General features: G+C 42.0%; 2 protein-coding genes across 2 annotated transcripts; one reads left to right on the top strand and one right to left on the bottom strand.

Annotated features, from left to right (window-relative positions):
- Window positions 1-1,428: 1,428 nt before the first annotated feature.
- ggt1a (gamma-glutamyltransferase 1a) lies at window positions 1,429-9,423 on the bottom strand. The gene is made up of 13 exons (XM_044197026.1): window positions 8,951-9,423; window positions 8,587-8,763; window positions 8,346-8,476; window positions 8,171-8,260; window positions 7,651-7,843; window positions 6,079-6,239; window positions 5,772-5,921; window positions 5,199-5,335; window positions 4,722-4,909; window positions 4,452-4,579; window positions 3,882-3,994; window positions 3,672-3,785; window positions 1,429-2,488 (listed from the first exon to the last, which is right to left on the bottom strand). Exons 1-13 carry the CDS (start codon window positions 9,112-9,114, stop codon window positions 2,342-2,344), a joined length of 1,893 nt encoding a protein of 630 aa, XP_044052961.1. The 5' UTR covers window positions 9,115-9,423; the 3' UTR covers window positions 1,429-2,341.
- A 3,022-nt stretch (window positions 9,424-12,445) lies between these two features.
- lrrc75ba (leucine rich repeat containing 75Ba) lies at window positions 12,446-25,016 on the top strand. Its single transcript, XM_044197040.1, has 4 exons — window positions 12,446-12,878; window positions 15,741-15,869; window positions 16,824-16,936; window positions 22,637-25,016. Exons 1-4 carry the CDS (start codon window positions 12,597-12,599, stop codon window positions 23,250-23,252), a joined length of 1,140 nt encoding a protein of 379 aa, XP_044052975.1. The 5' UTR covers window positions 12,446-12,596; the 3' UTR covers window positions 23,253-25,016.
- The last annotated feature ends 130 nt before the right edge of the window (window positions 25,017-25,146 follow it).

Here is a 25,146-nt window from a genome sequence, read left to right as displayed (position 1 = left end):
GGCTTCATGTCATTTACTACATAAACAGATAGATCACAGTTGTGCGTAGTAAAAGCAGGCCTGTTTTCCATGTAAATATCAGAGTTATATGATGTGCCTTGCTCTCACGAGTGAGGACTTTTGACAGTTGCTTGTTGTGATGTGGCATCTGGCACAGGGCCATATCGTACTTGTATTTACATGTTTGTTTTGATTACGACTAACAGAGGGTAGAGTATATGGGCCAGTTCACAGGGTCGGTCTAGGATGAACTAATGCTCTTCCGAAAACACTATAAAAGGAGTTTCTTTGTGTTAACGTAGTGCAGAGTTGAGCATCTGGCCTTCAGTTGATGCTTTTACCCAAATAGTCTTAATGTTGCAGGTATGATTTGCTGCAGTGGGATTCAACCACTAATTGTTATCCAACAATTTACAGCAGAAAGCTTCCTATTTGAATTTGACGCTCCTGGTTACAAAGTGCTTTTAATGCAGCAAAGCAATTTACATAAGTTGAGAAAATTCTACCATCTATGGGATTTTAAAGCTCTTTCAAACCTGATCAGATTTTTTTTTAAAGCAGCTAAAAAGTTGGGGTTAAGCTCAGAAAAGTCAAAAACAAAAAGCTGACATTTTTTAGATTGAGGTTTTTACCCAAAAGCAGCAACAATGTTGCTGGTACTTGGTTTTTCATTTGCTCAAGGAGCACACATGAGTGGAGATATTTACTGAATGCTGATTGAAACTCACTGGACAGTGAAAGTAAAACACGGTCTCTTCAGGCGTCCTAAGTCCTGCACAGGTTTTGTTTACCTCCTTTGACCATAATTGAACCTTTTGTCCTTACAAAAAAAAAAAACATTTTTTTCACTGTGCTTTGTTATAGTGCTGAAACAGTGGGTTGATTTATAGTGTAGTCGATTAGCTAATTGGCAAATGCTAACACTCTAAACTAAGATGGGGAATGTGGTAAACATTATACCTGCCAAACATCAGCATGTTAGCATTGTCATTGTGAGCATGTTGCCATGCTGACATTACCATATAGCTCAAAGCACAGCTGTAGACTCATAGTACAGTTTCCTTGGGTGTTGGACAGCTAGTCAAACAAGCAACCAATTTGAACACATCACCTTGAGGAAATTTTGATGTTTTGGGGTTGTTTTTTTTTTTAATTCTATGGACTAAATGATTAATCAATAATGAAAATAATTGTTGGCTATGGCTATAGCAAACATCTGATTAACTGTACCGGCACTGAAGCTTTGGGTCATTCTGTGTATGTGCCCTGGATTACATTTATTTACCACAATACATGAGGTTCAGTATTAACACTAAAGAACAAAATCTGACCAGCCACAAACTAAAAGATAGTGATTTTGTGCCTAGTATTCCAGTATAGAAACAGCACAGAAATACCCAGAGGGTCCATATGGTAAAATATAACATCTTTGTTCAAAATGTTTAATAACAAGCATGGCAACAAACATGGCATAAGAACAATGCATGTTTAGAAAAATATATCTGCAAATGTATTTTTCAGAATACACTATACATTCACTTAACCTCTACTCGATATTAAACATTTACAATTCAAAAGTAATAGTTTCAATATAGAGTCACGGTAGAAAACAACACGGTCAGTTTCCTCTAAATAATGTTCATTTCAGGATCCACTTCCATCAGGAGAAAGATGTTGGTAGACATTTTGCTAAAACAGGCAAACGACCTGAGGTGTCCTTATTTTTAATTGGTATACCTGCTTGCAGGTCTAGTTTTTAATCGATTTCATCAGTTTGACATGAAAACAAGCCCCCCTTTCAGACAAATTGTTTTGTTTTTTTTCTTAGACAATAAAATAAATGAAAATACTACACGGACAACCTACAACCACTCAGATTCTTACCTAAAACATAGTGAGGAAACATTTCTTATTATGATATTATCATTTGCCTAATTATTGGTACTTTTTTTGGTTGTTTTTAATATGGTGGATACTGTGTCATACATAAAATAGGTGTATTATATAAAGCAGATGTCACCTTCATGACCAGTATCCAGTAGTGATGATACAGGAGTCAAACTTGGTGCAACCTCTTATTTTACTTCAAAACTCAAAAATAATGCCAAACAAATAAGTAATGCTGAATAATTGAGTTTGAGTAAAAGAGGTTTTGGAATGGAGTCATTTTCCATGTTGGAGTAAAAGAAATTCATCTCAGAGAAGGAGTGGTGGCTGTATCTCCATAGCTTAAACACTGCTTGAGTCTTCAATGCAGACACTTTTGTATTGTGGCTCTGTCCAAGTGTCTTTGAGGAGAGTGTCCAGACTGAGAGCAGCAGAGAAGGACCTGAAGTCACGGTCAGTATCCTGCTGGATAGCCTCCTTTCCTGGGATCAGACTCCGCACAGAGACGCTCTCCCTGCCGCACCACCGCTTGGACCACGGAGTCTGGAGTACGCAGCAGCTGTGTTACGTGGTTCTTCTGGACCAGACCCTCCAGGACACTCTGCCATGGTATCATCATTACACATACACAAAGACAAAAATATAGTCTTGTGCAGGAGGTTAAGGTGTTACTGATCTTTGATAGAGGTCAATGAAGGTAGTAGACTTCTTAAAGGAACATATTTTTGGTTTTGCATCATTAATTATGCATCATGTAACATTTCTGATTATTGTTTTCTAATGCATGTCACAAGTTTGTGAACAAGTCTTTCCTACCTTCCTGGCAGCCAGCACACTTTGAAAATGGTCGAGATGGGTAATCTATCTAAGGAAATACACCTTTAATCTATTATTCGTGCCATTTATTTTTAGCCATGCTAGCGGCATGACTAAGAATGTACAGACATTCATGGTGTCCAGAAGATTAATCCTAATGACTTTGATCATCCCTGACATTTTCAGCGCCACCTTGAGGCTGACATTTGTTGTTTTGAATGAAATATCTCAACAACTATTGGGTGAAATTTGGTGCCGACATTCATGTCACCCTCATGATGAATTGTAATCACTTTGGTGATCCCTTCACTTTTCATCAGTTCCAACATCTGGTCAAAATTCGAACTTCTCCATTACTTTGGTTTATGACTCAATACCTGCAAAAAATCACATTCCCATCAGCCTCAGCTGTACTTTGTGTTTAGTGCTAACTGGCAAATGTTAGCATGCTAACACTAACATAAGAAGGTGAACATGGTAAACATTATACCAGCTTATAAGCATGTTAGCATTGTCATTGTGAGCATGTTAGCATACTGACCTTAGCATTTAGCTCAAACAACAGCTAGGCCTAAATATAGCCTCATAGAGCCGCTAGCATGACTTAATCTTGTTTACATTTTATTTATTATTCAAAACTACATTATCATCCTGGGATAATGAAGATGAGAGCTGGGATTGTTTTTAAAAGTTCTTTGTTGGTGCATCAAGATGCTCTATGCAATCTCCGAGACTAAAGGCAAATAAATATCTAATAACTGAATTTATTAATAATCCAAGTTTCAAGTCTTTGCAAGTTGATTTTCATACTGACATGAATTGAAATGAATGGTTGCCTGTGTTATAGGAAACGAAGTTATGAGCATATAATGAGCAATGCCTCTTTAATCAGCAACGTCAGAAGCTGTTTAGCGATGTCATATAATCCGGATGTTGTTTTGCGTCATAAGTCTCCATGTGTGACCCACCTTTTCAAAGCCCTGCTCCACTACTGTCATATTTGGGTTGAGCTGATTGTGAACTCGCGGCTCTGTCACAGCTTTCTTTAGGTCATAGTTGAAGAACAAGGAGTTCAGGATGACCTGTTTCATCCAGATGAAAAGGAAAGACTTTAAGGTTCAAATAACTGACACTCTGTGCCTGCAGGATGGAGATGCATGTGAATGAATCAGACTTACTAAGGCGGTGGCTGTGGTGATTTTTGTGCCCCCTGACGCTCCTACAACCATTTTGACTCGGTTTTCTTTGTCAAAGATGATAGTAGGACACATGGAAGACAGCGGCCTCTTGCCTGCAATAGATAAATAGAATGTGGCTACGACTGCTTAGTGGATAAATGTTTACTTTTTACCTTGTGGATAAATAGCCCCCATGCAGCATTTTAACAGCTAAGAAGAGCTACATTAATTTGACACATATTTAAAATGACTGTAAACAAACCAAAGAACAGCAGTGAGCCACACTTTGAGGTGGGAAATTAGCTTATTTCTTTGAAATGTTTGTGAGCTAAAGCTATCAGAGTTCCTGACAATGACAAATGCAGGAACAAGTGAAAGGCTGGTGAAAACATCACCTCTGTATCATCCTCACTAGAGAAACAGTCAAGCAATATACTCTTTGTGATTGTGGATACAAGGGGCTTAATCTAGAAAAACACTACTATCCATCAACACAGACATGTGTCCAAAAGTCAAAACCTAAACAACGGGTCGGAGTAATACAAGTGTGATAATTCAGTCCAGCCACACCTGGTTGAATGAAATTGTTTGGTGAAGGAGGGATTCCAAACCCGTTGGTTATGTGTGGAGAGCTGAAGTCATCCATTTCATCGTTGAAAATGATTCCAGTCGATCGAGACATGACTTTGGAACCAAAGCTAGTGAAATAAAACAGCGTTTTAAAGAGTGATTAATACAAAGTCATAGATAAGCTAAATTGTTTTCTGTTTCTGACAGGCAGGTTCAAGAAATGCATATGTTTTATTCTGAAGGATATTATCTGAAAGCTTGACTTCTTACTATAGATTAATGGTGCTGGTGGCAGCTACAGCACTTCCATCCTCAGCTATGACCGACAGGTGAGCCGTGCCGTGGTTGTCTGGGACAAAATAGTCTGGCTCGTAGTAGCTGTCTGGGTGGGTGGTGTCGTCTGTAATTTTACTCCTTATGCCATCAGCAAAGTAGTCTGAGGTCATGTTTTGGATGAGCTGAGGAGAGCAAAACAAGTCAGTCGCAGAGCAGACATTCCCGACAGTTTGTCATGAAAATGGTAAACAATAGCAGAGCTCTTGCCCTGGTCTTTGTAACAATGCGGAAAACGCTACCTGAATGATTTTAAATTAGGGGTGAATAAATGCACATTCTGCCCTTGAGCAAGGCCTTATCGAACTGCACAGTGGCTAGCAGGCGACTACTGTGGTCATACAGAGTACAGTGAAGCTATAAATGCTCCAAAATAAAGGTGTGAAGGATATTAATAATAACATGAAGTCTTACATCGGTAATATTGAGATAACGTGGGTCCCCGAGTCTGCTCCTCTTGGCATAAGCAAAACGAAAAGCCTCTACGATGCGATGGTACGTCAGAGTCTTTCTCTCTGCTGTAGAGACACTAGTGTCTGTGAAGTTGTACCCTGCAAAATATCCACCGGAAAAACATGTCTGGAGTAAATGAAGTATCACATTTTCTTGGCCTAATCAGGTAATGAGTCTTCTCCATTATTGTGCAAAAAGCCCATTTCAGCCAGTGGCAGATCATTAAACATAACAACATGAACCCTTCCAGCAATATGAATATGGGACCATGTTCCTCCAAATTCATATATGAACACATTCAATCGTTTCCCCCACTTGAAATTAATGGCGCCACTTTATATTAAAGCATGACTAAAGATTCTCTGCCTGAACTAGTCAGGGTGTTGATGGTGAATTAAATTTGGCAAGTAGGACTGAGTCGCAGCTCTGTTTTCTGCTTCCAAAACAGACGGAGAAACATTCCAGGGACGACCTGGGGAAACCTGACATCTTTCCTTCTGCATGGCTGCACAAGCACTTGGCCAGGCTGCTCACCATCCACTATGTTGAGTATGAGTGCCAGCACAGGGCCACTGGAGGGGGCGTCTGGGACATGCATGGTGTATTCTCCAACGTTCAGGCTCAGAGGGTTCTCATTCAGCAAAGGCTGGTACTCCAATAAATCATCCAGGGTGATAATGCCACCTGGAACGAGCATAGAAGTGTCAGAGTGAATTTAAAATGAGGAATAATGCTTTTTTTTATTGCCAATAATTGTGGTATTTCCATAAATCTTAGTTTGAGGTCCAAGTGTATTCACTATTTATTCATTCTTATATCTCTAAAGACAACAACACAAGACCTGCCGCCTGGATGTCCTCGACGATGCTCTGTGCCATTGACCCATTATAAAACACATCAGGTCCCTCTTCTGCTATTCTTTGGTATGTTTCGGCCAGCTTTGGAAATTTAACAATATCATTTTCCTTCAGGATGTTTCTTTGAGAATCACAAAACACCTCACTGAAAGATGATAAGAAAAAAGAAGAAAACCAGTTAAGTGTCTGTGGAAAATTAAAGCCACTACTGTATGGGTAGACTTTGAAAATATCTGGCTTTAGCATTCCCCCAGTGGTAGTATCAGAAAGCATGTTGTGGCAGCCAGCAATGCACCCCTCTACCCGGGTGTCTGACTAAGGGACACTGAGATAAATGTGCTGAAAAGGAATATATAGACTGCACAAATTCTATCACTATATATACATATATCACTGTAGACAATTGTCACTGTAATAGTCTCATTTTTCTAGAAACAAGATATCAAACTAGATATTTTGGGAATTACGCTTATTGGCTTTCTTACAGCGAGTCTGTCCATTAAACATGAAGCTGCCATGAATGCATTAAGAGATGTGGGTATGTCATCGCCAGTCAACCTTACTGCCAATTTCTTCCAGTGGCCACTGTCAGTACTGCAACTAAAACATCCCTGCAATCAAAAAGCATTTTCCCCTTAGTCCACCATTATAAAAGAGACGTTTGTAAATCTGTTGACAAGACACCTCCAACTGCAAACAAGGTTAATTATTACTCTTTATATTTTTATTGTTTTATATTAAGTTGTTTTTATGTCTGTGACGTCATCCCAATGTAAAGTCTATGTGCCCAACTGTGCAGTGGGTCACACAACACGGAAGCAAGAAAACTTTTTTGGCTTATGCGCTGGGTGAGCAATTTTCATTCAAATGAATGGGCACCATTGGAGTCCAGTATCCAGTTCTTGTAATACATCCATGGAAGCTATAGACAGGAGACATTTAGCTAAGCTTAGCGTAAAGACTGGAAACCAAACTGCTGAACTTTTTTTCTGGAATCTTGTAGGCAACCAACTGAGACTCCAGGAAGTTAGGAGAGGGAGTTTCAGCACATAAAAAGTTCACTCAACTTTACTTTTAGTGTATTGTTTTTTGTATAAATAGACGGAAAATATTGGACAAAGAGAAGGCAGAAGAGGGAATTTGGCTATTCAGTCGGCTCTGGGCACATTGTGTGTCAACAGTTATGATTAGGGGTTTACTATTAGAAGTGCTGGTAGGTGGTAAATATTTTTACCTTTGGACAGAGCCAGGCTAACTGTTTTCCCCTGTTTCCAGTATTTATGCTAAACTAAACTAACCATCTCATGGCTGTAGCTTCATATCTAATATTTTGACATTAAAGTGATATCAGTCTTCTCATCTAACTCTCGAAGAAAGAGAATAAGCGCTTTTCCCAAAATATCAAATCATTCCTTTTAAGTTGTCAGCACAAATTATTGGACAAATGCACTATATTCAAGTCAGAAAATTATAAAAAGCAGCAGAGTTAGCGAAGCCACTGTTGCTGTCGTGAAGTTTAGCCTGTATTTTCTGCCTTTTTAATTGTTCATACTCACCACATGTTGGCGTCTCCTTGAATAGAGTCTTTGCTCTTGAAGATGGCATGAGCCAAAGCTTTTCCTATAGGAAAGCCATCGCGAGCCAAGGCAATGCTGGGCTCAAACAGGTCCTTCCATGGCAGCCTGCCATGCCTCTTGTGTGCCATCTCATAACCGCGGATCTCCCCGGGAATGGCTATGGACAATCCACCTGTCATGTAGAAACAATAGTTCCACTATTTTGAATTTCACAAGCTCTTTCTTTCTGTCCACTGTCTCACTGGAGGACCAGCATACTAAGAGACACCAAAACACTCTGCTACATCTATAGATACAGTGTACCACACATACAGATTTAGTATTTTATTTTTATGCAACCAGCAGCAGGCGCAAAGGAAGATATAGAAAGGTTGTTAAGGATGATGAAGCATCCTAGAATATTTATCCTCTCTAAATCTCTCTCTAGCTCTGATAAAACATTAGTCGTTCTTTTTCTCCCCTGTGCCTGGGAAATACTCCGACAGCTCGCAGCTGGTACCTGTACGAGAAAGCTTGGTGTTGTTGCCAAACATGTCTTCAGTGGCGTTCATGGGCGCTGTCTCCCTCGCATCGATGGTTTCCACCCTCCCTGTTGAGCAGAAAATGAGGACAGATGATTGTGTTTTTGCTCAGTTAACTTTGTTGAGAAGTTGTAACTAATGATGCACACTCACCTGTGGAAGCGTTATAGATGACAAAGAAGAGCCCTCCTCCGATGCCCATGCTGTGAGCGTTCAAAAGGCCGACACATAGCAAGGCAGCAATAGAAGCATCCACGGCTGAACCGTTTTTCTTCAGAATGTCCCTGAAAACACAAGAATACACTTAGTAGCCGCTGGCACACATGCAGAAACAGAACATGCGATACCACTGTATGTCACAAAACAAAAGTCTAGAGTATCAGAGTCTTCCTACCTCCCCACTTCTGAACACTTCCCAGCATCAGCAGCCACCGCAGCCTTTGAGAAGAAGTGGTCCGAGGGGGGAGGTGTGTTTTTCTTCCCCAAGCCCATGAACACCCCCAGGAAAAGGCTCACTGCAGCCACCAGAAGGACCACCAGACCAGCAATCAGGGACTTCCCAACCATTTTCCTGACCGAGTAAATCGACACACCTCACAGTCATAAAGGATCCTTCAGCTCAGAAACAAGTGTCTTCTCCTCCAGACATCACCCATTATTTTCAGAGTGGTAGCCAAACCTTTACATAAATAACAATGTGGAAATAAGTCTATCTTTTTTTTTTTTTTTTAAGAAGAGAGAGCAGAGCATTCACTCACCTTAAATGTATTGTTTCTGTACAGGTAGATGGAAAATATTGGACAAACAGAAGACAGAAGAAAGGAGTTGGCCATTCAACAGGCTCTCCGTGTGTGTCAGAAATAATGATGAGGTGTTTAGTATGGCCAGCTTCAGTCAGGAGTGATGGAACATGATGCGTCATCTTTGGTTTTCAGGTGTGACTTAGCTCAGGTGTCACACTGTGATGCTGATGAGCTGTGCTTTCTGGATAATAAGCATGGGCTTCATTTGTGTATATGTTTTCGAAAGTTACAGGCAGAAAAATAAACGCATGGAGAGAGAAAGGTACATAGGTGGAAGGGCAATGGTCATTAAAGCTTTCTTCTGTGACCACTGTATATTTGAACTCTTGGGAATATTAGCAATGAAGGTTCGAAACTCTGACAGAAAACTGCACATTCAATTCTTCATAAAAATCTGAATTTGTTCAATCAACCATTTTTTTTTAAACTAGATGTCCCTTCTTCAAATGATGGATGCTTCCTTTTCCTCTCTTTGAAGTGAAACTCTTGAGTTTGTCTTTTCAGTCCTCTATAACCTTGCCTTTCACTCTGATATCAATCTGGCAGGCTTGCCTAAGTGAAGGTGAGAGTGATCTGTTTACAGATGTAGGCAGCATTCAGCCCTGACTCGGGGCTCTGTGTGATTGGCTCAGCCAGCAGCGTTGCCATGCTCAGTAGTCGTGTCACAGTCTATTTGGTTTATTCTGCAGGCATCCTCAGACCAATTGAGATGCCTGAGTCTTCAACCAGCAGCACAGGTCCGAGCTGGCAGCGTCTGTGACAGGAGCTTCTCAACAGCAAATACCCATCTGTGGTACCTCAGCTAATCCAGCATGCACTCCTGTTGCTGGGCCACACTGATAAAGCCCTTTCAGAGGAGCCTGTGGGCTGCTGCCACTGCCGCTGCTGTGATTGTGTCTAAATCTAATCATTGCTATCCTGTTCTGGATCGCCCAGGTTCAGTGCCACCCCAAGGAGGGGAGTTTATTTAATGGACAGAGCTGATTTATAGCGGAAGAGGACAATTACATATCTGTTTGTTGCAGATCACAAAAGCCTTCTTTCAGCCTTTGTGCACATGCCACTGTCACTGGATGGGGGTTGTTTTATGAAATATCAGCTGGAGCTTGTTCATATTTTTATCCCACAGCTAGAGGCTTATAGGTTTCATTTTGACTTTGCTGGGAGGGATATACTCCAACCCACCAGTTCTCCTTCCAATTGTTTTCACACAATAAAGGAGAAGGCTTGTCTGTGCCTATATACTCAGCAGCAAATCAAATCACACACTTCTGTTGTTCCTCAGCGACAGGTGAAACGCAGCCTGCAGAAACACTTGCAGCAGAGAGAAGGCCACAATGGAAAAGGAGGTGATGTCATGTGTTTTTTATGGGTGGCTACAGTTCTTTAATGATAGGGCCTCCACAGACACAATCTGTTGTGTGTGTGTGCTGCAATTATAAGTTGGAATTCAACTTAGTTTTTCTTAGCAGCAATGGACAACTGTGTTTTTCTGGAGTGGATGGCTGGATGGTGAAAGAAAAAACTAATAGATTCATGTTTTCTAGCTCAGAGGTTCCCAAACTTTTTGCTTTTGATCCATTAAAATGATGGTGGTTGCTCATGCTTTTAAGTATTCTGGGGGCATTTTTGCCTTTATTTGATAGTCGATGGTTGAGAGGTGACAGGAAAGCTACAGGGGCACCCCTATTGCATCAGTGTTTTGCTGCTTCCTGTTGCTCTATGCAATTTGTGTGCTATCTTGATCATTTTGGTTTGCCAAAGGACTGCAGTTAAAAATTAGCTAGCTGGCGCCCACATTTACAGAGGGTTGGGGGTTTTTTTAGGCACAAAGAGGTAAAATTATCCAGTAATTAATAAACAAATAGCAAAGTTTAGAAGAACGAATAAAAAGTCATTTTTTTCTGCTTTCCTGTCCAGTTAAAGGGGTATTCCAAAGTTGAGGGGCTCGCAAGAGACAAAATTGAAGCAGCAGAGGCCGAGAGAGTCAAGCTCCAAAGAGGCTGGATCATACAGTTCCCATAATGCAACTCAGTTATGTCTTTCATGAGAAACCCCTCTGCCTCCTAAATGCCCACATCTTTCAAACACCACACCTTCAGTTTGTAACAGTAAAAAAGTCTCAAGCCCAAGAGATAACCCTGATTACATTATTTTTGCTAAATTTAGAAATCTCCTTCCAGAGCCACAAAGGATATTATACAGTGTAGTGCTCCTTATGTAAACTGAACTTCATCTGTAAAAGTGGTGTATCATCTTAATCATCTCACAACCCCTCAGACCCCTCTGAGTCTTGTGACCCCCAGAGTCCAGACCCCAGGTTGGGACCACTGCTCTATCGTTGCAGCACTCTGTTAACATTTGATTCTCACAGTGCTTTAATTCTTAACTCTGGGTTCAGAGAGGATGTAGTGCAGCCAGGGGGAATATTTATTAGAGAGCATCAAACATCCTGCTCCACTAAACAAGGGTAAGTCTGAATCATAACAGGAAATAAGGTCAGATCAGGATCAAAGTCCTTAAAGCCACAATGATGGGACCTACAAATAGAAACACACTACATCACAAACATCTTTGATAAGACTGAATCCCATGCAATCTGAGAGAAGCTGCGTTTATGTTTACAGTAACATTCAATTTCCTAAAGTGCAGGTGTGGAGGGTGCTGTGAAATATCTGAACTGAGAGCTGTCTCTTATGTAGCTGGATGCACCCTTGGATCCCCCATCAATGACCCTTTAGGGTCCCTGGACCAAGATACTGATTCATATGACAGAAAGGCACACTGGGACTTGGATGTACTTCAAAGAATGACAATGAAATAGTGGAGTTGTGACAAATGCAAACAGGATCTGACAGCTCATGCAATCGCTGACTGACAAGACTGCCAAAAGAGAAATTCATATTTATTGAGGGGCCAATGGCAAAGCACATATTTGGGCAACTGGAGAAAAAAGACAAACTCTCAGTTCTTCTGAAGGCTAAATCTAAAACCTCCCTCAGAAACATACCCCTCAAGATAAACTGAAACTTTAGTCTTTTCATACATTTCGAGTTATTTAGAGAACTTGAGCGTGATTGTGCGTTGGTTCATATGGTTGCGTAAGACGTTAAAAACAACACTGACTTCCTTTATGCTGCACAGAGAGGAATTTCAAGCCTGGGAGGGGAGACGCGCAGCGGGAACCATATGCTGGGATTGGCCGGACGCTCCACGTTGCACAAAACCTAAACAGCAGCGTAGAGCAGAGACGGCCGGAGGATGAAACAGCCGGAGCATCCTCATCATCCGAGCCAGGCGCACGTAGCCAGCGGTGGGAAAAAATCAAAACAGCAATGCGTGACGGGTGCATGAGATAATTGGTGATAAATTAGACTGTGATATTGTGTGGTTCTGCACCGGATCGTCAGTCTGCCGACAGCAACACAGCGCCAGACAGCACGGCGCTGTTTTTTTTTTTTTTTGTTGTTTTTTTTTTTTTTACCATCCACTGAGGAGCATCTGCTGGCAGAAAACATGCGCTGATCATGGGCTTGTCCTTTTGGTAATATTGTCTGAGCTGCAACACAAACGCCGCCTGCATCTGTAGGAAAATATTACCATGGGTTCCAGACTGAGCAGGCAGAGCAGCCTGGACAATGAGAATTTCTCCAAAAAGCGACGCAAGCTTCTAGATAGCACCGGAGAGAGCGACAGGGGCAGTCGGGGCAGCGGGGACTTTCTGTTTGCACTGATGCTGAAATCAGACAAACTGCCTGGGATGCTGCGTAGGACCAACCACAGCCCGTACATGAGGCGAGTGGCGTGGATCAAAGAGATACAGAAGCTGCTCCGTGACCGCAGGATAGAGCAGGCAACCGACGTGCTCAAATTACTGAGGAAGGTAAGGAGAAACTGCACACAGCTCGGCCCGAGTACGGCAAAGTCAGACCTGTTTACATTCAGTTTGTGCACTGTTGCTTGAAGCCTGCTTTGATGCTCATGCAGCCATACATCCTCAAAACATTCCCCAAAGCAGCAGATGGAGAACAAGCAGGAGCTGCTCATGTGTGTGAATGCAGTTTGATGTGTTCTGCGTGTCCTAAATCTTGCAGTGCCACCTGTGACTTAATCCCCTCCTGGGCCTCTGACCCCAGCCCATTTCACCCCCCCGAGGTGACTCTGCATGCATGGCCGCACTGCTTCGGCCACTTCCTCCTGAAGCATTTGTTTTTATAGAAAGTAGGCCACTGGCAGAGCATTGTACCTGTGACACATTTGTTTCAGTGGCAGACACAGCGTGTGACTCACCACAGTGTTCGCTCTCACTGTGGGTAGCGTGCTCCGTGTTGACATTTGATTTGAAAAGGATAACCTGCTTATCCCAAATGGCATTGCCTTTGGATGCGATCTGGATATAAATTCTCACGAACGCCACACACAAACAGAGCCCCAGCCCCGCTCCACCGCCCTCTCTACATCTGTCCTTGTTTCCTCCCCTGTGGCCAGAGTCTCACCTCTCAGGCTGTTCTAACGATCCCATTAGAGCGACCTGCCCCCTCCATCCCTCCCCACTCTCTCTCTCTCTCACTGTAATGGCCTGTGGCCCCAGCAGCAACAATGTAAGCCCTGGAGTCCTGTGTTCCACAATACAAAACATTATTCTTCTCCAAAAGGTTTTTAGTAACTCTCACTTGGAGAAGGAAGGTCACAGAAATGAGAAGCTAGACCGCAGTCATTACTTTAATAGTGTCTTTTTCTGACGCTGGTTGCTGTGGTCATGTGAAAACCTTGTCATTTTTGGTGATTTTCATAGAAGGATTACTAATATTCCGATGAGTTGGGATTTTATTATTTATTTTTGCCTTTTTGGCTGATGAAAATCTCTAAAACCCACTGGGTCATATCAGAAATGCCTTGTCATCAAGGCCAAAGCCACAGCTGCTTTTATTTATTTCTTTTTTGCAAAGCTTTTGTTGCAGCATATTTGATGCAGTCTTCACTTGACCATGACAATAGTTACATGCAGTCTGTAGTCGTGACCTAGAATATGTTAAGCAAAGTCAAGCTCCATTGTACCGAGTAGGCTAAATTACGTTGGATCTGAATCAGAGGTTTGTTTTCAAAGCCTTTTCTCACCTGCTGCGGGGTGTGTAGCATTAAAACACGTGTGTAAGAATATGTGGAGTAGGTGCATCGATGTGACCGCAGCATTTGTTTGCTTGTCCTCAGGCCTTCCTCTGTCTGGCCAATCCAGCGTTAATTAACTCTGAAGCCTTGACACAGGAGAGAGTGGAACCTCCTTAATCAAGCCGAGGAGATAAACTGGCTAGCCTGGGCTCCATGACAGCCACATCACAGGGGACATGGGCTCTCTTCCTCTAAATGAGCTCCACTTTTATTAAATTACCGTACCTCGCCTTCCTTTATCTTTACTCGCAGCAATGTAAGCAGGCGGGCGTCTGAGAGATTCTGTTCTCTGAGTTTAAAGGGAGTTTGTGGCAGAGTTGATCGGTGTGTGACAGCGAGCTCTGCAGATATGGGAAGGATTCGTGGCTTCATGCACGTGACAATCGATCGTGTCTAAACTGAGAAGGGAGATATTTTTATACCTTGTGTTTCTCAGAAGGACAGAAGCAGTTTCTCCCCCCGCCTCAGGTTCAGTCTGTGTTTACAGTTGCCCTCGATACAAAAGGAGCCAGTAATGCGGAGCTGCCAGCCTCCCACTCAAACTGTCTATTACAATCAATGCCGATTGTGTTGGACAGAAAAAAAATGTGTGTGTGTGTGTGCAGGTGTGTGTGCATACTGAATGTACGTATCTCAAAGGCTTGCTTCTCTCATTAAAGTTGCATGGGCTGCACAAGTGCTTGTCATCGTAGTTCGCCTCATTAGGACCTTTTGGATGGACGTGTTGATGAGGGCAGATTGTACAGTTCAGTACACACAGCTGCACTGCCGACTGTCGCTTGTCTCATCACACTCAAGAGGTCATCTGAAATCTCCTGTTTTCTGCTGGTTTGATTTGCTTTTTACTGCCGATCCTTTTCGATCTGTCATATTTATGAGTCAGCTGCCACCGCGGCTGTCAGTTCTGACCTCTTTGCAGATGTATTTATGTGCTGCACAAACTTTTAAATCACATCTACTCACATTTTAAAGTGCCATTGCCATATTTGTAACCAAGAAAAAATACCTTAAGATTGGTTAGAGAGATACATATGCAGTGAAAATAACATACAGCTTGGGGGATTAAATGCATTTTTGAGTTTTTCCAGGAGGGTTTTGAAAGATAAAGGATAGTGATAGAATATTCCCATCTCATAGTGGAGCATGTATAGTCCTTAAAGTATGGGGAAAATTGTCTTAACAAATAGGGTTTCACATCATAAGTTGTCTTGGAGTTGTCTTGTTTGTGCAAACACTATGTGCTGTGCATGTTGGGGTATGCACTGTGGAGGTGTTATTATATATGCCAATGCACAGCATTCCCTGTGACTCCCCTTAGATTTCACTTTCCTACTGTAGCCTAGATGAAAAAGCTCCTGTCTCCTTTAATGAATATTTAAAACAAAACACTTTTATCTTTCCATCCCGCGTCACATTGCCCTTGACACAGCAGGGCCCTGGTTCCATCGCTAATGCATTTTATTTTCCTCAGGTCCACAGTCACACTTTTAGATACTTCACGTTAATGAATGCAGGATGTTTCTACAATTTCATCTTGCTGTGATTATGATGCCTCTCATCTTGTCTGCTCTGGTAGGATCTTGGTTTGGAAGGCTCCTCGCTCAACGACATCTTGTACAAAAACGCTGCCTTCCTCAACCTGGTGGACCCGATCTCACACGAGCTGCTGCTCAGCCTGGCTCGAGAGATGCAGTGTCCTAAGAAGGTCAGCGCACCTTGTTCTCCTCTCTGTAACACTCGCCACAAACATCAAGCTTGATGTCGGTACGCTGCAAAAGAAAGCATTTTACTAATACTCCTGTGATGTTTTTCCTTTTGTTAAGTAATGAGTTCTCAAGATCAATGAAAATCCAATCTGAGGATGTTATTGACTTACATTTTTACAGACGGATGGTTGAAAGAAATTCTGCAGACACATGTTCTTTATGAGCAGCTAGCGATAGGAATAACTGTTTAGTATGAATCCTTGATATTTATGGTTCTTTCATTTTCTTTCTGCCATTTTGTTCCATGCAGTTCGTTGAATTTATGGAACTATGTTTTTCTCAACCATATAATCTCACACCCGAAAACTCTTTAAACTGGAGTTACTTGTAAATATCTGCAAAATTACAAGGGAGAACTCTCACGGAATCAAGTGAACTAGCACGTTAAATATAAAAAAGGCTGCGTTTTGTGCACAGAAAGAACTTCATAACTCAGTATTATTACATAACTCATTATTTTGATGTAAGCAGTAGCCACGACATGGTTAATGAACTGAAATTACCAGTGTTTACCAGCAGCTGTGTTGAATCTCACCTCTCCTGTGTACTTCCTGTGTTTTCCCCACCGATGCACACTGCATGTGATTAGATTTTGTTGCTCCAGCAAGGCAGCTAAATTGTGTTTTTGTTCAGGAATAGCTCAAGGCGTTGCGTATAATGACAAACCTTTTTTTTTTCTGTTCATGTGATAGACGCTTGCAGGTTGATACCTTTTTAGAAAATGGCAGAAACTGTTTAAAGCCCTGCTCTTGTGAAACAGTGAATTGTAAAGATGTTTTCTCTTGCACACACAAGCAGTACAAAAAATCTCATATTGAAAGCTGCTGCTTCACTCCTGTTAGTCTCTTTGTTCTGTTCGCCATTATGAACGCTCTTTCTGCTCTGTTCTACAGGATGCAGACACCATAAAGTCTTCTGATAAGATTTGCAGACAGCTGATCTACCACCTGACCCCGCACTCAAAGTGGCTGAGGCAGAGCATGTCCAGACGGAAATCCCAGGCCTGGTAAGCCCTCCTGTCCAGATACCCAGTGTGTAATATATCTGCAGCTGCGCACAACAGAGAACAGGGCAGAGATTCCCATCTTTGTAGCTGACATTGAACTAGGACAGAGCTAGCCACAGGCTGACCTGACGGGAACGCCATGGTAACCACAGTTGTCAATCATCTTTCTTTTTAAGTACGTAGGTCCAGTGCAGTGGATGTGCCTTGCCACTGGCCTGTCTCTCTTCAAAAGTGGCACAGCAACACGTTTGTCCATCTGTTTGCTAAAGAAAAGCTGAGAGGCTTATGTTAAAATGTAATTATACTCGTCTTGATGAAAAGGTGGATTGCTTTTGATGTGCAAATGATGAATAGAGATTTGGCTTGTGTAGCCTACAAATAGGTTTTTTGGTGTGCCTAGGTGTTGCTTGGTGATCCTATTCATGAACAGAACACAATCTTTCTCATGTAATTGCTTATTCTACGGCTGGCGAGACGCTGCAAATAATGCGTTCGTTTTCAGAGGATGAAAATAATCTCAGGATTGAGAAGGAGACAATGCGAACACAGCGAGATGAGACAGGTTCATTATGAGTCGGTCGGAGGTATCAACACCCAGAATCAGAGGAAAGCGAAGACATATTCGAAGGGATCTGGCAGGATCAGTCACTTCACTGTCGAGCTGCACAAGCAGGGCTTTGTTGTGATCATAGACGTTTAATTCAGCCCAGAAGAGGAAAGACACAGGATTTAACTGACACTGACAGCATCTCTGAAAATGTGCAGATACATACGATTGCAAAATTCCTAGTTGGAGGGGCTATTATATATTTTTTTTAACTTAGTAATGTTGTTGGCTTCATAGACCTACAGAGAGAGAGAGAGACGGTCTGAAAGACTGACACTGGCTGAGACAGCAGGAGCAACATGAATCATTAAAGCTAAAATCCACCCTAAAACATAATATTAATACAGAAGATGCTGTGAGCTCTGACAGCTTCTCCTGCCGTTGTGTTCGTGAACACATACCTGTCAGAGCCAGAAAGAGAGGAGACGGGGCCAGTCTGCCGCTCACTATGAATAGGAAATTCACCTCACAAACTCAATTTCTTTTATAAAAGCAGCTAGTTAATAATTAAAATTCAGACACAAATAGTCCCTGGGTGCACGGTTAGTTTTCCATTTACTGTTGTTAAAAAGAGCAGCTCAGCTCAGGTTTGAGTGTATTGTATTGTGGTCCTGTGGGGTTGGGAAGATTTAGAGGTTGTTTGTGTTAAAGAAACAGTTTGACATTTTGGGAAATACACTTATTCGCTTTCTTGTCGAAACTTAGAGAAGATCAATACCAATCTTATGTCTGTGCGCTAAATATGCTCAAAATATGCAGATTAAACAAATAAGCATGTACATCAGTGAGCTTTAGAGGTGCTGGTAGACAGATTTTCTACTTTCAGCTAGCTGTTTGCCCCTGTTTCCAGTCTTTATGCTATGCTAAGCTAACCATCTCCTGGCCGTAGCTTCATACTTCTTCTCATCTAACTCTCTGCAAACAGTGATTAAGCGTATTTCCCAAAATTCCTTTATCAAATAAGGATTTAACTGTCCACATTAACAAGAAAAGCATGTCCAAAATATCATTTTAGGGTGGATTTTACCTCCGTTTAACTTCCATCTTTATTCAGCTGCAGGCAAACTGCCCTCATCTGTGCAAAAATGCAACAATCTCACCTCTGTGAGGTTTCTGTGTACTCAGACGAAACAGAAACAGCTCAGTCCATTTTAATGCCACGGGGTTGTTCATCCCTTCATTATCCAGCATTAGCACTACACACCAGTGGCTCTAAATACTGTACACACATTTCTGACTGAAATGCCACACTGAATTAATGTCTGAATCTCACTAATCCTGTTAATCTATCTAACTAGTTTACTTGGGTTTTGCTAGAAAAGTTTATTTATTTTTTTCACATTTAAGAGCTTGACAATAAGCTTGATGGAAGCAGCGACCCAGAAATGCTGCCGAGGCGCTCCCACCTTAAGGGTAATTTCATGTGAGCGTAAAAATTGCCAACACCTTTGTGACCTTTTTTCTCTTCAATTTTCACACCACTATCTTCCCGTTCCATCAACCTTATTTGACCGCATAATTACCTTGTTCCTTTGTCACCTGAACACTCAAAATAAAAACTCAACAAAACAAAATAAAAATAACCGAAACTACGATTTATTGGCCTGTGCATATTTAGTTTGCACATCACTTATCTTCATCAACCATATCGTAAAATTTCTGTTTTTTCATCTGTTCTCAAATTCACTTCTAAACACTATATTGTGCATTGTAGCATACTGTGCACATTAAAGCTTCCTGAGGGGCCCATCAGTCATTTTTACTGATCCCTGTCCTGCCTGGAAAATTCAGAATTAGATACAGTTCTGACAGAAAGGACAAAGTGGTCAGACCAGCTCCTCAGGTGGGGATTTTGACCAAAACATCCACCAAACAAAAAGATATGGAGGTGATATCTGTGTGCAGGAACTGTCTTTATTAATATGGACTGTGAACTGTGAGGTTGGATTCCCTGCAGCATGAAGGACAATGCAGTGGTGTGTGTGTGTGTGTGATTCCTATCCACGTATTACAGATATAATAGAGCAGAAAATGTAAGTGAAATGTCAGGGAGCAGATGTGATTAGACGCCTCATCTTGTGTCTCCTTTGTGCGGTTTGACTTCATCCATCAGAGGGCTGAAATGAATAATAGAGCAAAGCTTTACAGTAAATGACTCTGCAAAAAAAAAAAAACGGCCCAGGGCAGAGCAAGGAGCAAGTGAACTCCTGGAAAATACTTATTTAAAGTTGAAATAAAATTTAATTTTTATGACAGCTGTTGTTATCCACCCACAAAGTATTCTTTTCTTACTTTTTAAGTAGCATTTCACCTCATCTCAATTAGCATCAGCTATCCCCTCCAGATATGAATATTTATGTTAATAAATCATAAGAGTGATTTAATTTACGCTGACTGAATTCAAATGCTGCCTCATTATATTAAATCAATGACACACAGAGACTGATGAGACTGATTCATTCTGCTCCCTCAGTGTTTAAGTGGTAATACTTAGAGGACGGCTTCATTATACAATGTAAATGTAATTGATTACTTAATTATGTAATAGATATTTATTAGATTACTTGATTGTGCATGTAGATTGGAGAGCAGCCACTATTACTAAAATGTTGATGCCATTTGTGTGATTACTGGCTTCAGTTCAACAGTCAGTGTGCTGCAGGGAGAGATTATTTTCTCCCTGCCTGCTGCTTAGGACATCTACTTAGCAACATATGTTGAATGTGATTTGATTCATAGTCAGGAGCACCACACCTCTGCATTATTTCTTTTTTAATCTCTTTTAATCACTTACCTATAAACTAGTTTAGTCATTTAAGCTGGACCCTGTTGTCAGTGTGGATGTAAAGATGGGGGGGAAAAAGCCGTCCGCTGAAAGTTATCAGTGACACCCTTGTTTTCTGGTATCAGATTAATCTGGAGGAAGGATGAAAGAGGCTTGCGGAGAGGACGCCTCAGACATCCATTTTTCCTGCTTCCTGAGCTCAAAAGGATGAGTCTGTCTGAAAAAGACAGACAAAGACGGAGTTGTGTGATCAAAAGCAATTCACATCTGCAAGGGAGCCTCTGCCAGGCCGCGGCCATTAGGACTTTTGTGCCTCTGGAGAAGATGAGGTTTCTGTCGTACAAAAGGCTGTGAGGGCCAGACAATAGAGAGGGGGAGGACGGTGGCTCACAAGACTTTGATAAAGACACAGCAGCCTCGACAAATGGCTTTATTTCATAGATTTTGTGCTCAACAGCTGATTTTAGCCTGGCTTCGTGACTGGTTTTTATACTCCTTTTTTGGGTTTTGCAATTAATACAAATGCTCTGTGTGACGTTTCTGCTCATCAACCCATCGCCTGCTTCTAAAATGAAGCAGTAAGTGTTGCTCAGGGCGCATCCATTTTCAATGTGACAAAAAACACTTTAAAGCATCACAAGTGACAGGTACTGCAGTGGATGTCACAGGAAGTCACTGGGCGCTGAAGGATGCTGTAATTCACTCTGACACCGAATCAGCGTTACAGGCCACTTCAGTAACAGCTCAAGTTAAACACACCGGGGGGGGAACTGGCAAATGGGACTGACTGGAAACAAAAGGGCAAGGCAGTGTGTAAATAATGTATAAATATTTTCAGCTGCAATGTAAAGCAATAGCTACAGAAAAGTATCAGAGGATGACTTATGTTCAGATTCAGCCTCAAATCCTGCTTGTATTACACAACATCCTTAAAGGGATTAAATTTTTTCCAAGGCTTGTGCTGTGAGTCCGTGCACCAAAACAGACAGATATCCTGCACAAAAAATCCTTGCTCACACATTAAATAAAGCTTCCTTCAATGACATTCAAAATAAAACACTTCAATAATAATGTGTCAAAAAAATCACCCAAATAAAACTAGAAATTAGCCAGAGAGCGCACACCTCAGCCAAGGTCACACAGTCCTCTAAATGTGTTATTTTAATAACGGAACATGTTCCTATATGTTTAATCTGCATTCAAATACACACTGATCAGCAATCAGGTAACACTTTTAAATAATGGTACAAAACATGATGATGTATCATGAATTCCTGTTGCTCACATTAACAAATGAAGTCCTAGTGAGTTGATGTGATCCGTCAACGCTAATCGATCACCAGTAAATGTTTAATTCGCAGTTACTTCATACATTCATGTATATGCCACCAGATGAGCTGGAATCCAGTTACAGAGAAAAGTGCATTTCAGACCCATTAGCTTCTCTGAAAGCAGAACTGTAACTATTCTTATAGAAATATGAAGCTGTTTTTATCAAACTGGTAGACGGATGCAAACATGTATGTGTTTCTGCATGACCCACTGATCAATAGAAACAAAATTCAGTAATGTTGACAGGTCACAATCTGAGTCCCAATACAACATTAATATCCATTTGTCAGCTGGCACTGGCTAAATGTTTTTGGTTTTAGTGTACTATTGTCTACTTTGCCCTATTTAGGAATGTGGATCTCCACTTCAGATCCACATTGTTGCTTGGCCTAATTTTCACCAAATTTCACTGAATTCTGTCGTCATCTTGCTAACTAACAAAGAAACATGACAGAGAATGGGACTTCTTTGGTGGAGATAATAGCATTACCTTAACAGAGCATTTCCAAAGATGAATCGCTTTCCTTTTCTGTCTTATAAATATAGTCGCCAAGTATCGTCTATTTAACTTTTGTCTTTTTCTAAAACACATCATAGTTTATTTTTTAGGTAGTAAACTGTCCTGGCTCTGTGCAATAAGGAGCTCTGTGTTCCTGGCCGTCAGAGTTGTAAGCTCAAGCTGCTGGCTCGTTCGGATGTTTTGGCTCTTCTGTTTACACTAGTAAATCCCCATGCTGGAGTCTCTGTGTCAGCCTTCTGCTTCATGCCAGCCCAGTCACCCCCTCCTTTATACAACACAGGAAACACAACATAAAACCAGGGCCTTGTTCCCAAGTCGCAGATCGGGGAATCATTCAAAGATCCTCTCACCCTCCAGCTAAAACCTATACTGGTTTTAGCTGGAGGGTGTCATGCTTTTCATGTCAAAGAGTCATCTAAGTAATCCCTCTCTCTTTCTCTTCACTTTCCCCGACAGTCTCAAGACAACTCTACAGAAAAAGCTGTCCAGCGACTCACTCGACCTAGCTGGCATCCCCCTGTCCACCCGTGATGTCCGCCAAGTCGCCTTCTACCTCCAAACCAACAGAGACAGCGTGGTGGCTGTGGACATCAGCTTCACTGAACTCCAGGACGAGAACCTGAAGCTTCTCCTGCCTCTTCTCGCTTCGCTGCCCAAACTCAGCACTCTGGCTCTCAACGGTAACCGCCTCACCCTGGCTATACTCAAAGACCTCACCGAGATGCTCAAAGACCCCAAGATGTTCTCAAGCCTGGCCTGGATCGATCTGGGCAACAATGTGGATATTTTTACCATGCCTCAGCCACTGCTAGTCGCGTTGCGTCGGCGCTGTAGCCTGAAGAGCAGTTTACCAACTATCTACGAGTACACAGAGGGTCAACCCTACAGCTACCACCTGGAGACTTCGATCGAGGAGCCCAGCCACTATGAGGAGGAAGAGGAGGAGGACGAGGACGAGGACGAGGCGGAGGATGACGAGGATGACATGGGGAACAAATTCGAGCTGGAGCCGTGGGCTTTGGGGGAGAAGCAGCTCTCCAAAGACTTCACCCTTCACTACTGTGAGAGGTGATGGAGTATTTCCTCTCTGAGGCTCTTTCAACTGTGGTTGAAATGTTGTCCCACAGTGTTCTGTTACGTCCTTCGCCCTTTCGCCCTCACACCACGAGCCCAGTCACCCTTCGAGGCACAAGGGAGATCTGTGCCCACATTGACACGGCTACCAAGCTATTCCTAACCATCTCTGAGTTAACCCACACAAGATGAGAGTGAAGTGACAGTCACGACAGCAGACTTACTGTGTTGGTGGATGGTGCTCTTGGGAACAAGGTGCGGTTTCATTGGAGGGGGGCTGGAAGAGTTAATGAACCAGTGCTTTCTCTCTCTCTCTCGCTCTCTCTCTGTCTCTCCCTCTTTCTCTCTCTCCCCCTCTCTCTCTCTCTCTCTCTCTGGTGGTGGCAGCTGAAGAGCCAATCCCAAGGAGATTTAGATCAGTTGGTTGGATGGAGGAGCAGCATCCCGGCGGTAGCTGAAGTGGAACTGGAGTTAGTTTGGAAACAGAGGGTCCCTCTGGGTTCTCTACCAGGACTGAGACTATCTCTGGCAGGCAGGGCCTAGCTCCACATTGTGTGTTCTCTGTTAATCTCTCAACAAAAGCTATGACACTGGTTCAACAGACTATACAGCCGACGACCCGTCACGTGACGCCAGCAAAACTGCTAGGTCAAGACTTTTTGCGTTTTCCCCCCCTTTCCAAATGTCCACTTGTGAATACCCACGCAGCCCTTGTGTAGATGTAAATGTGGACACAAAACATGGCTCTGTTGTGTTTCCACGGGCTATTTTTGTGCACTTTTGGTGAACAAAGCAATCTTAGAAGACAAACAGGTAGGACTTAACAATGGATAGCTGTCACTGATTGTTTTTGTACTTGCCTAAATGCTGATATTCACCTCTTTGTAATTACTGAGCTGTTGTAGTCATCACCACAGTGTTTCAGTGTGTTTATGACACTACAGCCAACTGTTGACATGGGCCACCGAGTGTGAGCAGTGCCCAAATCGCCCGTCCTACTGCCGGTTGTCTCTACAAATATGTTGTCATTTCAATTTATTGATGTAGCCCTGTGTTTGTTATGAGAGACAGCCACGACTGTTATCTATTGGTCAGAGTCTGTCTACAGTAGCACATAATGACTAAGTTAGACTGACCGAAACACTGCAGTGCACTTTAAGGAGACTTTTTTTTTAATATTTCAGTTTCTCCATAGCATATACTCTGTGTACATTGTTTATAGCTAGATATATTTACAAAGCTGAAGCTGAACAGATACCTCTTTAAGGTAAAATGATGACCAAATGGCTCATGATTGTTAGAAGGATCATTGAAAACAACATACCTGCATCACCTGATATATAATACGTGTTTAAGTGTGTGTGTTATATGTGTTTGTAACAGTAAAATGTCTGATTACTGCTGTAATTGTGTTATTGTTTTGGTGTTTCGTCTTTTGTCTGACTCTGTAATTATGATAATGACTCTAATGGCTATGAAACTGAGCGCAGTGACCTGCTACTGTAAGCTTGAACAGTAAACAAATAGGGACGTGGCTAATGTGATTATACAATGAAGCAGAAAATAGTTCAGTAAATGTAAATTGCACTCAGAGCGGACGCCTTTTATGTTGAATGTTTAATCTCTCAAATGATGGAGAGCACAGTCCACTTGGTTCGTAGTTTTATGTTTCGTATGTCAACGTCGGCCCCTTCCTTGTAGCCTGTGTGTACTTGTCTCACGCCAAACACTGACTGCCAATAAAAGAACCGAACCAAACTGAGAAGTGATGTCTGGATTTGTTTTATTTTGAAGATCTCCAGAATAAAAAGAGTGCATTGAATGGTTGCAACATCTGGGTCATAAGCACAACCTACAGCTGCCCACAGAAACAAACAAGAGGATTTAATTAC

Source organism: Siniperca chuatsi, linkage group LG5 (assembly GCF_020085105.1).
Source record: "Siniperca chuatsi isolate FFG_IHB_CAS linkage group LG5, ASM2008510v1, whole genome shotgun sequence".
NCBI classification, from domain to species: Eukaryota; Metazoa; Chordata; class Actinopteri; order Centrarchiformes; family Sinipercidae; genus Siniperca; species Siniperca chuatsi.
This window is presented reverse-complemented; position numbering and strand designations above follow the sequence as displayed.

What these genes read in the sequence shown, in the direction of transcription:
- ggt1a (XM_044197026.1), bottom strand. Translation starts at nt 9,114, where the DNA reads ATGACGCATCATGTTCCATCACTCCTGACTGAAGCTGGCCATACTAAA. An exon ending in CATCTATAACGCTTCCACAG is followed by an intron (nt 8,261 to 8,345) that starts GTGAGTGTGCAT and finishes TCTGCTCAACAG; the next exon opens with GGAGGGTGGAAACCATCGAT. An exon ending in ACCAGCACCATTAATCTATA is followed by an intron (nt 4,580 to 4,721) that starts GTAAGAAGTCAA and finishes TTATTTCACTAG; the next exon opens with CTTTGGTTCCAAAGTCATGT.
- lrrc75ba (XM_044197040.1), top strand. Translation starts at nt 12,597, where the DNA reads ATGGGTTCCAGACTGAGCAGGCAGAGCAGCCTGGACAATGAGAATTTC. An exon ending in AGATGCAGTGTCCTAAGAAG is followed by an intron (nt 15,870 to 16,823) that starts GTCAGCGCACCT and finishes TCTGTTCTACAG; the next exon opens with GATGCAGACACCATAAAGTC. An exon ending in AGACGGAAATCCCAGGCCTG is followed by an intron (nt 16,937 to 22,636) that starts GTAAGCCCTCCT and finishes TTTCCCCGACAG; the next exon opens with TCTCAAGACAACTCTACAGA.